We start from the raw sequence: 14,082 nt of genomic DNA, 5'->3' as shown, positions 1-14,082 counted from the left end.
TAAACATAATGAATGTTTCACTCAATTTGCGTCGCGATATAGGACGCGTGTACGTGAGCGTATAAGGACCAATATTCAAGATATTAAGTCTAAAATGTTGTTACGCTACGTTAACACAAACCTCAAGAAATTGAAGTGAACTAAAATATGTTTGATTTTATGGATAATCCCTAATAGAAATGTAATCTTATCGTATTCGATATTCTTCCAATCACATAAATGAATGAGTTTTGAAAAAAAAAAACAGACTATTGATCATCGTCAAACTATTTGTACCATGCCTGTGGTAACGCGAAATTGATCTTGGTTAATTAGACATTTGTCTGTGGTTCATTTAGCAGATATCTGTGCCAACTAATTCTTACCATATCTATCCGATATTATCAAAGTTATCTACAATAAACTTCGTTCTCACGTGCCTCAGCCAAGGCTTCAGCTTTTTGACACGAGCTAATTTTATTATTATAGGTATGTTTTAGTAATTTAACGACTTTAACTTCATATACTTCTGCCCTATTTTACAAACTGTATCGTTTGCTTCAAAAAGTGACTGCTTTAGCTCAATGTTCTGTTGCGAGATTTTGTCCTACAAAAAATTATCAACGTTAATTGAAGGACTGAATCGATAAATCATAATACTTACCACCAAAAAGGACAGTTCTTTAATTTTCACCCGATAGGATGCAATTTCCTGTAGGAATTTATCTTTATCCTGGCTGTACAGATTACGTTCCTCCCGACGTTCCGCTTCCAGCGAAGCAACATCATTTTTGGACCGCTGCAGTTCATCGAGCAGTTCGTATTTTTCCGTCACCGTTTGTGTTATTGCATCCTTGGAAATGAGAAATGGTACAATTGCATTGTGCATTCTACGAATTGTTACTGCAATTACTGTCCTATCCTATTTCATACATATAACATCGTCCAACACGCGACACTAATGTAATCCCTTACCTGTAAGTTGTTGTTGACTGCGGTCGCTTCCGACAGGGCATTTCTGAGCGTCCATACCTCAGCTTTTAGTTGGACCAGTTCTGACGCCGATACATTTCCGCCACGAATGGGGTCTGTCTGATTGGAACTTGAGCCACCACCGTCAGCAGCAGTTGTACTGGAGATAGCACGGTACTGTTTGGATTTGTTGAAAAACTGACAGAAACATGGCATTTTCGGGGGGTTGAATTGCTGTCACGTGGAAGGTTCATTTCATGGCATACTGAAATTTGTGGTTTTATGATACACAGCAGGGTGACATCAACATGCAGCTCTGAGAAACGTTGTATCATGAAACTGCACACTAGTCTCTACTTTAATTATTGTGTCCACAAACAACCTCCCCAAAAACCATTGAATTTAAACCATTCATTAAATTCGTAGAAACTCCTCTCATTCTACACCGGCAGTGCTACCGGTAGTGAGCTACTCCACCCAATCCACCAACTCAATTGCTCAGATTGCTCAGATTGCATCATCGGTCCGGATAAAACACAACTCCTGTTCGGTATCATTTCTCGTTAAATTTACCGATAGCAATCCTGATGCAGCTCAATTGAACGGTGTTTCGCGTTTCCTGTCTAATTGAGTGGAACCCTCGCCATATACGAATGGACTTGTCGTGTGTCCCAAACTATGCAAACGTGTATGCATATGGTGTACAGTTATGGTCAAAATTTGCTTGACAAATATTGTTCTATCAGATTGTTCTTCAAACTTTCTATTCGTGATTTGTCTTTATGACTCATAAACAATGGTTGGAATTACTGGAGAAATTCCTGGAAGATTTCCAAAAGGAATCCATGGAGAAATTTCAAGAGTAATCTCTAAAGGAATCCCTGGATGTATCTCTGCAGAAATGCTTGAAGAAATTTATGGAGGAATTTATGGAGCAATTTCTAGAGCGATTCCTGAAGACATTCCTAGAGGAATTTATTAGAAACCACTGGAGCTATTCCAGAAGAAATTCCTGAAGGAATTCCTGGAGGAGATCAAGAAGAAATGCCTGGATGAGAGGAATTCCTGGAGGAACCAATAGAGACATTCCAGGAAAAACCTACCGTAGCAATTCCCGTTCCAAATTCTCGGACTAATCTCTAGATGAGTTCTTAGAGAAACCTCAGGAGAATCAGAATTACAGGAATGAATCACTGGAATCATATGAAGAAATTCCTGATGGAATTTTTAGAAAAAAATCGTGGAGGACTTTCATGAAGGAGCTTCTGAACAAATGTCTCGAGAATTTCCGGAAAAAAACCCCTAGAGGTATTCCTTGATGAAAATCTAAAAGAATTCCGGGGGAACTCCTGGACTGAATTCCTGGAGGAATCCCAAGGAATGCTCGAAGTAATGTCTGGAGGATTCCCCAGAGGAATTCCTGAATGAATTCATGAAGGAATCCCTGGAAGAAATTTCTGAAGGAAACCCTAGTATAATACCTGGATGTACTCCCAAAGGAATTCCTCAAAGAATTCCTGGAGGAATGCCTGGAGCAATTCTTAGAGGAATTCTCGGAGCAATCCTTAAAGAAATTCTTGGAGCAATCCCTGGATGAATTCTTAGCGGAATCTAAGAAGGATTTCTTGCAGAATCCCTGGAAGCGTTACAGCAAAATCACTAGAGTAATCAATGAAGGAATCCCTGTTGGAATTGCTAGAAGAACTTTTGAAGCACTTCCTGTAGGAATGTATGGATGAATTTCTGGAGAAATAGGGTAAGAAATCAAACTTTGAACTAGTCAAATTGTAATCTTAATTTGAACCATTTCGAAATTCATTAAAACGACGTATTTTTTAGGCAAATATTGTCCCGAAATAGTTATTTATGTAACGAGTTGCAAAAAGTTGATTTTTTCAGCACGAGTCGTACATTTATCCAACGAGGCTTGCCGAGTTGGATAAATACGAAGAGTGCTGAAAAAAATCGAGTTTTGCAACGAGTTCCATACAATATTTTATGCAATGATTTTTTTCATAATGCAACCCATTTGAGTTGCATAATGTTCATAATGCAACTCAAATGAGTTGCATTATGAACAATATACAACTATTTTTCATTATGCAACTCATTTCAGTTGCATAATGAACCAGTTCGGAAAAATTGGTTATTATGATACCAAAATGAGTTATATAAAATATAAATTATGATACTGAATTGCATAAAAGATGTTAAACAGCTTTTCGTAATATAACTTGATAACATGGACTTTAAAAGCATCGAAAAAAGCGTTTTTGTAATGGAAAACAGGCAACTGAAAAATCACTGTGATTTCACCCATTTCCCCCCAGAGAAAGCACATTTTCGGTGCACTCGTACAGCTCATGCATTGTATCACACGCAATATGTGAACACGTCAAATGGAAGCTTATTTATCGTAGAATCGACCAACCGAATAATATTTCGCATTATTTGTCATAAAATTATCGAATTTAAGTAATTCTTACTTGGAGAATGTTATCTTAAGTTGAACCATTTGTAATCTAAATTTGAACTAGTAAACGGGGGTGAGCTTCTAGTGTTGGCCAATAGATTGCGCTAGTGGTTGCTTTGTTTACTCTTGGGGGATGAAAAATTCCAAATTTAATTTCCGAATTCCTAAAGAATTTCGAACATTCTGAGTTGAAATTCCACTGCCTAATGATAAATAGGTATGAGAATTAGCAGATTCATGTGATTTTTAATTGTTTAGCATGGAATTGGCTGTTTTGTGAGTTGCTCGAACTGCTTCCGCCAGTAGTTCAAATTAAGATTAAAATTGGTTCAAATTATGATTACGATGGTTCAAATTAAGATTAAAATCATTGTTGATGAAAAATCGAATATTTCAATGAAATTCGGTGCAAATACAAACTTTTTACCATTTAACAGAAAGCTTATAGCCGTGGCTTTCATGTACATACGATTTTGCTGTAGTAAATTATTTCCATGTGGGAGAAAAAATCACTTAACATAACTTGACAATTTCGCTTGAGCTGCTGCATCGTTTATAGCCCTCCGTCAAACCGACCCGTTTTTTTGTGAACTTGCATGGTATATTGTAAAAAGCAAAACCGTTACGTGGATCGCTCAGTGACCAAAGCTACTCCGTGGAAAAAGTACCGAAAATCAGCAATTTTGGACAACTTCAGAATGAAAACAAATTCGTCGGATTGTGATGCAAAGGTTTTTTGCAAAGAATGTGAGCTGTGTATTCATACGGAATTGCGAATGTATGTAAAGTGTGCTGGACCGTGTGGAACGAGCTATCATATCTCATGTGTTGGTCTAAGTAGTGAGCATCTACGATCTCTTTCTCGCGGCTTCGTATGGTTGTGTTGTGAATGTACGCCTGCCTTCAATGACTGGAGAAGTGCTAAGCCAAAGTCACCACTTGCACTGGTTGATGCTAAGTCGATAAATTCTGAAATATCCGAACTACAACGTCAAGTTTCTTCGATTATGGATACGCTGGACCGAATCATGCCTAACGACACTTTTCATAATAGTGCAATTCCACTTCATTCCACACCGGTCGTAGCAGCTGAAGTAATGAGTGGAACAAATATGTGCTATGAAAGTCAACGAAATGAGAACAGTGAGCAACCGGAGTCAACTGATGATTGCTTTTCTTTGCTGCTGTCGAACATCGACGTTAATACAACCGAAAGTGATATAGAGGTTTTGGTACGCAGATGTGTTGGCGCTCCCGTTGGTGACCCTGTATGCGTGATGAAGCTGATGCCAAAACGTATTCACTATTGCGGAGATTCCACCTGTTTAGACTCCTGCGCGAAAATTAGTTGCGTGGGTTTTTATTGCGTGGGCGCACAGATATAAAAACAGACCGCGTCCTGGTGAATATTTTACGCTGCGTTGTTAAGTACACATTTGGTGATAGTTTTGCATTGTAAACAAACATTTATAATACACCAACGCTGAAAGTGAGCCTTATCATTTATTTGCGTCGGAATCTATAAATCTTCGCAACGGGCAATACAGGCTGCTCGATTACATTTCGTTTAAAGTCGTTTTGAAGCGGAGATGGAAAGAATTAGCTATGTGTGCATCAACCTGGCCCTTCGGAATTAAATTTCGAGAATTCATTCGACGCTCTGACAACCCTTGGAAGCCCTAATGATGTAATGTGCGCTAACAGCTTATTTTAGATAATTTTTTGGTTGTTTGATTTGTTTTGACATTATCAACATACAAAGGATACAATTTGTATGTTGATAATGTTGATTCGAACTGTGTTAGATTGTCAATGTTATGATGCTATGTAAACGTCTTATGAATGTATTAGAGTTATTTTAATTGAAGTTTTCATTAGTTATATAAGCTATCAGTCTGTACAACCATTAATGTGCTGAAGATGTTGTAAATAAATAAATAAAATAAATTTGCACTGCTTCAGAAAGCCGAAATTTGGTTCAAATTTTGATTACCTACCTACCTAGAGGAATTTCGAAAGAAATCCCTGGAGGAATTCCTGGATAATTGCCTAGAGGGAATCCTGGAGGAACTCCTGGAGGATATTCCTAGAGAAATCGCATGCCTGATAAAATGCCTAAAGGAATTCCAGGAGGAATCTCTAGAGGACTTTCTGAAGGAATCCCTAGTAAAATTCTTAGATGAATTCATAAAGGAATCCTTGAAAGAATTCCTGGAGGAATGCCTGATTAAATTTCAGGGGGAATTCCCGGAGCAATTCCTGTAGAATCCCCAGAGGAATTCTGGGAGGAACTCTTGGAGGAATTTCTGGGGGAATTTCTGGAGCAATTCCTAGGAAAATTCCTGGAAAAATTCCTGTTGAAATTCCTGAGGAATTTCCTCAAGAAACCCCTGAATGCAAGCAGTAATTCCCGAAGGAATACCTGAAGGCCAAGAGGAATGCTTGGAGGAATTCTGGGCGGAATCACAAAAGGGAATTATGGAGGAATCCTTTGACGAATTCCTGGAGAAATCCCTGGAGAAATCCTTGGAGGAATTCCTGGATGATTTCCCGTAGCAATTCATGGAGGAATATTTGAAGCATTTTTTTTTTGGAAACAGTTCCTGGAGCAAATTCATGGAGGAATGGCTTGAGGAACCCTTGGAGGAATGCTAGCAGAAATTCCGGAAGGAATGCCTGGTGGAATCCCTCGAGGAAATCCTGGAGAAAAGAATTATTCTCTAGTGGAATCTCTGGAGGTATTCCTTGAGAAATACTTGCAAGTGTTCCTAGAGGTAGCCCTGGAAAATTCTTGGAAGAATATCTGAAAAAAAAAAAACTGGAGGAATTCTTGGAAAGGAAGTTTTGAAGGAATACTTGGATAATTTCTTGGAAAAATTTCTGTAGGGGTTCCTAAAAAGATTTCAGGAGGAATTCCTGGATCAATCTCTGGAGGAATTCGAAATTGCTTCTCTAAAATAATTTCTGGAGGAATTTTGGGAGGAATTTCTAGAGAAGCCCGAGGTGAAATTCCTGGCTGAACCTCTTAAGGAACCTTTAGAATGCCTGGGGGAATTCCTGGTGGATAGCCTGTAGGAATTACTGGAGGAATACCTAGAGGAATACCTCGAGGAATACCTGGAAGAATCCCTGGAGAAATTCCAAGGGAAATCGTTGAAACAATCCTAGGATAAATCCCTGGAGGAATCCCTAGAGGAATCTATGTAGGTTTTCCTGGAGGACTCCAGAAATTCCTGAAGAAATCCCTGAAAAGGAATTTTTGAAGGAATCGCCAGAGGATTTCCTGGGGAAATTCCTGGAGGAATTGTTGAAGAGATTTCTGGTGGAATTCCAGGATAAATTCCTGAATTTATCTCTGGAGGAATACGTGAAGAAATTTCTGAAATAATTTCTGGAGTAGTTCTTGGAGGAATGCCTGGATGAATTCCTGGAAAAAATCAGAGAAGGAATCCCTAGAGAAATCTCTGAAGAAATTCCAGTGGGAATCTCTGAAGAAACTCCCTGATGGATGTCTGGAGGAATGCCTGGAGGAATTCCTGGAGAGTTCCTAGAGGAATCCCAGCAAGGCTTCCTGAAAAAATCTCAAGAGGAATACCCGAAGAAAGTTTCTGAAGAAATCCATGGGGGATCTACTAAAAAAACGTTAGAAGAATTCTTGAAAAACCCCTGAAGGAATCCTAAAATGAGTTCTTGGAGGAACTCCTGGAGGGATTCCTGTAGCATTCCGAATCCCTGGAAGAGTTACTGAAGAAACCCCAGGAGGATACCCGGAAACAATCACTAGAGAAGTTCCTGGATGCATTTCTAGAGGAATATTTGCAGCATTTTTTGGGAGAAGTTCCTGGAGCAATTCATGGTGGAATGAATGGCTTGCGGAACCCTTGGAGGAATGCCAGCAGGAATTCCGGAAGAAATGCCTGGAGGAGTTTCTAGAGGAAATCCTGGAGAAATCCCAGAATACTTCTCTAGTGCATAGGTTCCCAAACTTTCAGGTCACGCGACCCCCTTTTGCCAACAAACGTAGTTCTCGCGACCCCCCATAGAAATTCCCTCATTAGTTGTCTGTTACAGTAACACATTTTACTGTCCCTCCCCAAGTAACACACTTGTCACCGAAGAGTCACGGCGGCGCAGGTTTTTGTTGCGCAGAAGTCACTGTGACTTACTACTAGCAAGTAAGTGTTGATTTGTTAGAAGTAAGTCACAGTGACTTCTGCGCAACAAAAACCTGCGCCGCCGTGACTCTTCGGTGACAAGTGTGTTACTTGGGTCGTGACCCCCTGGATGAAGGCCGACCCCCCCCCTGGGGGGTCGCGACCCTCAGTTTGGGAAACCATGCTCTAGTGGAATCCTTGGAGGTATTCCTTGAGAAATACCTGCAAGTGTTCCTAGAAAATTCTTGGAGGAATATCTGAAAAAAAAAAAACCTGGAAGGAATTCCTGAATAGGAAATTATAAAGGAATACTGGGAGTTTTTTTTTTTGGAAAAAAATTTGGGAATTCCTAGAGAGATTCCAGGAGGAATTCCTGGATCAATCTCTGGAGGAATTCGTAATTGCTTCACTGAAATAATTTCGGGAGGAATTCTTGGAGGAATTTCTGGAGAAATTTCTGGCTGAAACTGAAGAAATTTTTAGAATGCCTAGAGGAGTTCCTGCTGGATTGCCTGTAAGAATTCCTGGAGGAATACTTGGAGGAGTTCCTGGATAAATTCATGGAGATATTCCTGAAAGAATTACAGGAGGAATCACTGGAGAAATCTGATAAAATTAGTATATTTAATTTATATAAATTATATAAATTGAGAGGTTTAAATAAGGAATTCGGCCTTGGATTAATTACAAGGGAAATCCTTGAAACAGTCCCAGGATAAATCCCTGGAGGAATCCCTAAAGTAATCTATGCAGGTATTCCAGGAAGAATCCCTGGAGAAATCCCTGAAAAGGAATATTTGAAATAATCTCTAGAGGATTTCCTGGGAAAATTCCTGGAGGAATTCTTGAAGAGATTTCTGGTGGAATTCCAGGATAAATAATTTCTGGAGTAGTTCTTGGAGGAATGTCTAGAAAAATTCCTGGAAAAAATCAGAGAAGGAACCCCTAGAGAAATCCCTGGGAGGAACTCCTTGATGGATGTCTGGAGGAATACCTGGAGGAAAGCCTGGATGAATTTCTGGAGGAATGCCTAGAGGAATTCCTTGAGGAATTCCTGGAGAAATATCTTAACGAATACCTAGAGGAATTCTTGGAGAAATTCCTGAAGAAATTCAAAGAAAAATCCCTGGAATCTTGGAGGAATTTCTGGAGTCATCCCTTAAAATTCTGTAAAAAATCAACGGATGAATTCCAGGATGAATCTCTAGAAACAATCTCTAGAGAAGTTCCTGGATACATTTCTGGAGGAGTTCCCGAAAGAATTCCAGGAGGAATTCCTGAAGGAATTCCAAGAATAGTTTCAGGAGCAATTTTAAGAGGGATTTAAAAAACGTCTATGGAACTGTTCTTGAAAGAATCCCAGAAGAAGTTTTCGAATGAATTCCTGAAGCAATCACGCGAATCCCTGGATGAATTCCTGAAGAAATCATAAGAGGAATCTTGGAAGCAATCCCATGAAGAATTCATTTGGACATCCTAGGAGAGATTTTCCAAATTCCTGGAAGAATTTCTTTGGGAATCCCTGCAAAAGAAAAGTTGTGAAGGAATCATGGAAGGAATCCATTTTTTTATTAATTATTTAAGAAATCCTTGGATGAACTGCTAGAGGTTCTTTTTGCAGAATGTTTGGAGGAATTTCTAGATAGCAATGTTCCAATAATCTTTGGTAAAGTTTTTTGATAGACTTCCTGGAAGAAATTCCTGAGAAAAAACTTCAAATGTTTTCAGATGAGATTATTGAAGCAATATTTTTCCAACACAGCCTCCCTTATCGTTACACCTGGAGATCATCACAGCAGACAGAGTCTCAAATCGACCACGTTCTGATTGATGGACGGCACTTCTCCGACATAATCGACGTCAGGACCTATCGTGGCACCAAATTCGACTTCGACCACTATCTGGTGATGGTCAAACTGCGCCCAAAACTCTCCGTCATCAACAATGTACGGTACCGGCGACCGCCTCGGTACAACCTAGAGCAACTGAAGTAACCGGATGTCGCCTCAGCATACGCGCAGAATCTCGAGGTCGCGTTGCCAGATGAGGGCGAGCTCGAAGAGGCCTGCTCCAGAGGACTGCTAAAGTACAGTGAAAGCAGCCATCAACGACGCAGCCGAGAGCACCATCGGGTACGTGGAACGGAATCGATGGAACGAATGGTTCGACAAAGAGTGCAGAACGGTTTTGGAGGAGAAGAACGCAGCGAGGGCGGTAATGTTGCAGCAAGGGACTCGAGAGAACGTGGAACGTTATAAACAGAAGCAGAAACAGAAGACCCGCCTCTTTCGGAAGAAAAAGCGCCGCCTGGAAGAAGCGGAGTGTGAAGAAATGTAACTGCTGTGCCGTTCCCAAGAAACATGGAAGTTCTATCAGAAGCTCAACGCATCCCGCAACGGCTTCGTACCGCGAGCCGAAACATGCAGGCATAAAGACGGAGGCCTCTTGACGGACGGACGAGAGGTGTTCGAAAGGTGGAAGCAGCACTACGATCAGCACCTGGACGGCGTGGAGAACGTAGGCACGGGAGCCCACGGCAACGGAGGGAACGACGACGCCAGTGCAGCGGAGGACGGAAATGAACCAACTCCTACGCTGAGGGAAGTTAAGGATGCCATTCACCAGCTCAAAACCAACAAAGCAGTTGGTAAGGATGGTATCGCAGCTGAACTCATCAAGATGGGCCCAGAAAAGTTGGCCACCTGTCTGCATCGGCTGATAGTCAGGATCTGGGAAACCGAACAGCTACCAGAGGAGTGGAAGGAAGGGGTAATCTGCCCCATTCACAAGAAAGGGTTCGTTCAAATATTACGTAACGCTAAGGGGGGAGGGAGGGGGTCTTGCGCTGTGTTACGCTTCATACAAAATTTTAAAATATCCCATATAAAATTTGTTACGTGGCGGAGGGGGGGGGGGTGTCTAAAATTGTCAAATGTTGCGTTACGTAATATTTGAATCAGCCCAAAGGCGACCATTTGGAATGTAAGAACTTCAGGGCGACCACTATTTTGAATGCGGCCTACAAAGTGCTATCCCAGATCATCTTCCGTCGTCTGTCACCGGAAACGAATGAGTTCGTGGGAAGTTATCAAGCCGGCTTCATCGACGGCCGGTCGACAACGGACCAGATCTTTACCGTCCGGCAAATCCTCCAGAAATGCCGTGAATACCAGGTCCCAACGCATCACCTGTTCATCGACTTCAAAGCGGCATACGACAGTATCGACCATGCAGAGCTATGGAGAATCATGGACGAAAACGGCTTTCCTGGGAAGCTGACTAGACTTATTAAAGCAACGATGGACGGTGTGCAACACTGCGTAAGAGTTTCGGGTGAACTATCCAGCTCATTCGAATCTCGTCGGGGACTGCGACAAGGTGACGGACTCTCATGCCTACTCTTCAACATCGCTCTGGAAGGTGTGATGCGACGAGCCGGGCTCAACAGTCGGGGAACGATCTTCACAAAATCCATACAATTTGTGTGCTTTGCGGACGACATGGACATTATTGCCAGAACATTTGGAACGGTGGCAGAGCTGTACACCCGTCTGAAACGCGAAGCAGCAAAGGTCGGACTGGTGGTGAATGCCTCAAAAACAAAGTATATGCAGATAGGCGGAACCGAACACGACCGGATCCGTCTGGGTAGTAATGTTACGATAGACGGGGATACTTTCGAGATGGTGGAGGAAATCGTCTATCTCGAATCCTTACTGACGGCTCACGGGCTCCAGAAGTAACTGCGGTCAAAAAGATTCACCCACCACGCACCAAATGCACCATGTACAAAACGCTAATAAGGCCGGTGGTCCCCTACGGGCATGAGACATGGGCCATACTCGAGGAGGACCTGCAAGCACTCGGAGTTTTCGAGCGACACGTGCTGAGGACGATGGAGAACGGTGTGTGGCGGGGAAGGATGAACCACGAGCTCGTTGCACTTTACGGCGAACCCAGCATCCAGAAGGTTGCCAAAGCCGGATGGATACGGTGGGCAGCGCATGTTACAAGAATGCCGGACAACAACCCTGCAAAGCTGGTGTTTGCAACTGATCCGGTTGGCACAAGAAGACGTGGAGCTCAGAGAGCACGATGGGCGTGACCTGGCGAGCATTGGGCGCGACCGATGATGGAGAGCGGCAGCCATAAACCGAGTATTGTAGCGTACTATTGTTGGTTATGTCTTGTCTTAATGATGTTGAACAAATAAATGTATGTACGTATATTGAAGCAATTCCTAGCGGTATTTTTCAAGGAATGTATGGAGGAATCCCTAAAGAAATCTCCGAACAAATACCTGCAGAAGTACGTAAAAGGATATGTGGTGCAATAACTTTCAGCATATCTGGTGAAATTCCTGAAGGAGGCCTCGAAAAAGCACTAACACAATCACTGGAGTTACCTCTAAATATATCCCAAGATAAATTCCCGGAGGAATATCTTATGAAATCCCTAGAATTCTTTAAGAAATCTCTGAAACAATTCTTGATGAAATCGCTGAAAGAGGAATTCTTTGATGCATTCTTGCATAAGTATCTGAAAAAAATCTAAAGAAATCGTGACCTTCTGCCTACGCCAAAGTAACTAAATGAACTTTTTTTTCGAATTTACGACTAAACTATATTATTATCGCAGGGCCCATATAGCCGAGGCGGTAAACGCACGGGTATTCAGCATGACCATGCTGAGGGTGACGTGTTCGATTCCCGGTCGGTCCAGGATCTTTTCGTAAAGGAAATTTCCTTGACTTCCTTGGGCATAGAGTATCTTCGTGCCTGCCACACGATATACTCATGCAAAATGGTCATTGGCATTAAGCTGAGAAGCAGGCTTTGCCCCAATGAGGACGTTAAGCCAAAGAGAGAGAGAGACTATATTATTATCACAACTGTTAATCAATTAATTTTAATCACTACTGTAGTTCAATTTCTGTTGGGTAGAATGCTTCACGAACGTAAAGTCGTCACAGGAGAACGCTACTATTGAAACCGTCGTCATTGTCGTCGTCCTGCAGATATGTTGGCGCAATACAACCGAACCGAACCCGGGTCTGGCAAGGAAAGGTGACAAGCAGCTAACGATGTGGCCGAAAGTTTCTGCTCGAATGAGTACCGGAAGAATGGAGCCATCGCTTCACCTAGTTTTGACCATACATTATCTGTTTTCGGAATGATAAATATGTAGAGAAGCTGCTGCACATGATGCTCCATTGCCACAGTCACAGAGCATTCCGTCCGTACCATTTCCGGAGGGTTTATGGTTTTAATCCATCAAACTTTGTGATGCAATGACAAATTCATGGCTTAGAATTTTGCCGGAACTGGTTTCGGTGCTATTCACTGCACTCCATAAGAAGCTGCAATTTAAAATTTTCTGGAACGATACCACAGTTCGAAACAGAAGAGCCTCGTTTTGGTGCGTCAATTCGAGAAGCGTTCGGTCGAAATATGAGTCCATTTGGTCGGTTGGATGAACGAGCAAGCGATTTTGCTGTCGGATCAGCAATGGTCTCATATGCACAGGAAGGATTTAGAAGATATACTGTTGTCTCAAAGTTTCGCAATTTCCGCATTTACATGGTGGGTGGACGTAGTGGTTTGGCAGGGAAGGGATATGGGAGTTTGGCTTTAAAACATCGAGGGAGGGTTACTGAAAGCATTAACCAGGATTAAGCGGAACATAAGAATTTGCGCTCCTGGGGTAATATGCACTGTTGATGTTGGGGGATGTCAGATTTGAAGCTTTGAAACCGTTTTAGTCGAATACCCTTCGGCTCATGATATCCCGAGCAGTAGAGAATCTCATATTGATAACAACAGAGTCACATAGCCTGTTTTTATATCATAATTTGTTATTGTTAACTAAGGTTGATACAAATTTAATTTTGACTTTTTGTCTCCCCCCTTAAAAAAATTCTGGCTGGATTTTGCATTTTGTGGGGGCAGACAAAAAAATATTTATCAAAATATCGGGTTTTGCTAAATTTTTTTTAACAAATCCGATGAGTTTTTAATATTTTTCAGATTAAATGCTTTATTATTTTTATCCCCCCCCCTCAACCAGCCAAAGAGTGGTGGGACAAAAATTGAAATAAATATTAATTAATTAATTTATGTCTTTTTAATAACATGTTTTGTTGGGCTATCTTATTTTGATGTTCAAGTTTTTTGGGATGCATCCACAAGATAACATTTCAATAATATATTTTATTGTAGAACAAGTTGAGTTATTATTCTTCTATGGAGAATGTATATATATGTGATGAACAATAACACAACAATAACAAGTTCACCAATTTCCTGTTATTAAATTGTAATTGATCTAACAAAACATGTTATTGAATTTGTCTTCGAGGAACATTTTTTTGTTATGATATTTGTTATTTTGCCGCTTTTGAAAAACTAGTTCACAACATAATAAGTTATGCTAATAACATAAAAATTACTGATTACTTTATTCAGTTATTAAGCCAGAATAACATATTTTATGCAATTCAGTGTC

The 14,082-nt window shown here is 41.2% G+C and overlaps 1 protein-coding gene across 1 annotated transcript; it reads right to left on the bottom strand.

The window, feature by feature from the left end:
• Positions 1-424: 424 nt before the first annotated feature.
• On the bottom strand, positions 425-1,243 carry LOC109425616 (uncharacterized). Its single transcript, XM_029869290.2, has 3 exons — positions 955-1,243; positions 644-832; positions 425-586 (listed from the first exon to the last, which is right to left on the bottom strand). Exons 1-3 carry the CDS (start codon positions 1,165-1,167, stop codon positions 476-478), a joined length of 513 nt encoding a protein of 170 aa, XP_029725150.2. The 5' UTR covers positions 1,168-1,243; the 3' UTR covers positions 425-475.
• Positions 1,244-14,082: the final 12,839 nt, after the last annotated feature.

Source organism: Aedes albopictus, chromosome 2 (genome assembly GCF_035046485.1).
Source record: "Aedes albopictus strain Foshan chromosome 2, AalbF5, whole genome shotgun sequence".
NCBI lineage: Eukaryota > Metazoa > Arthropoda > Insecta > Diptera > Culicidae > Aedes > Aedes albopictus.
This window is presented reverse-complemented; position numbering and strand designations above follow the sequence as displayed.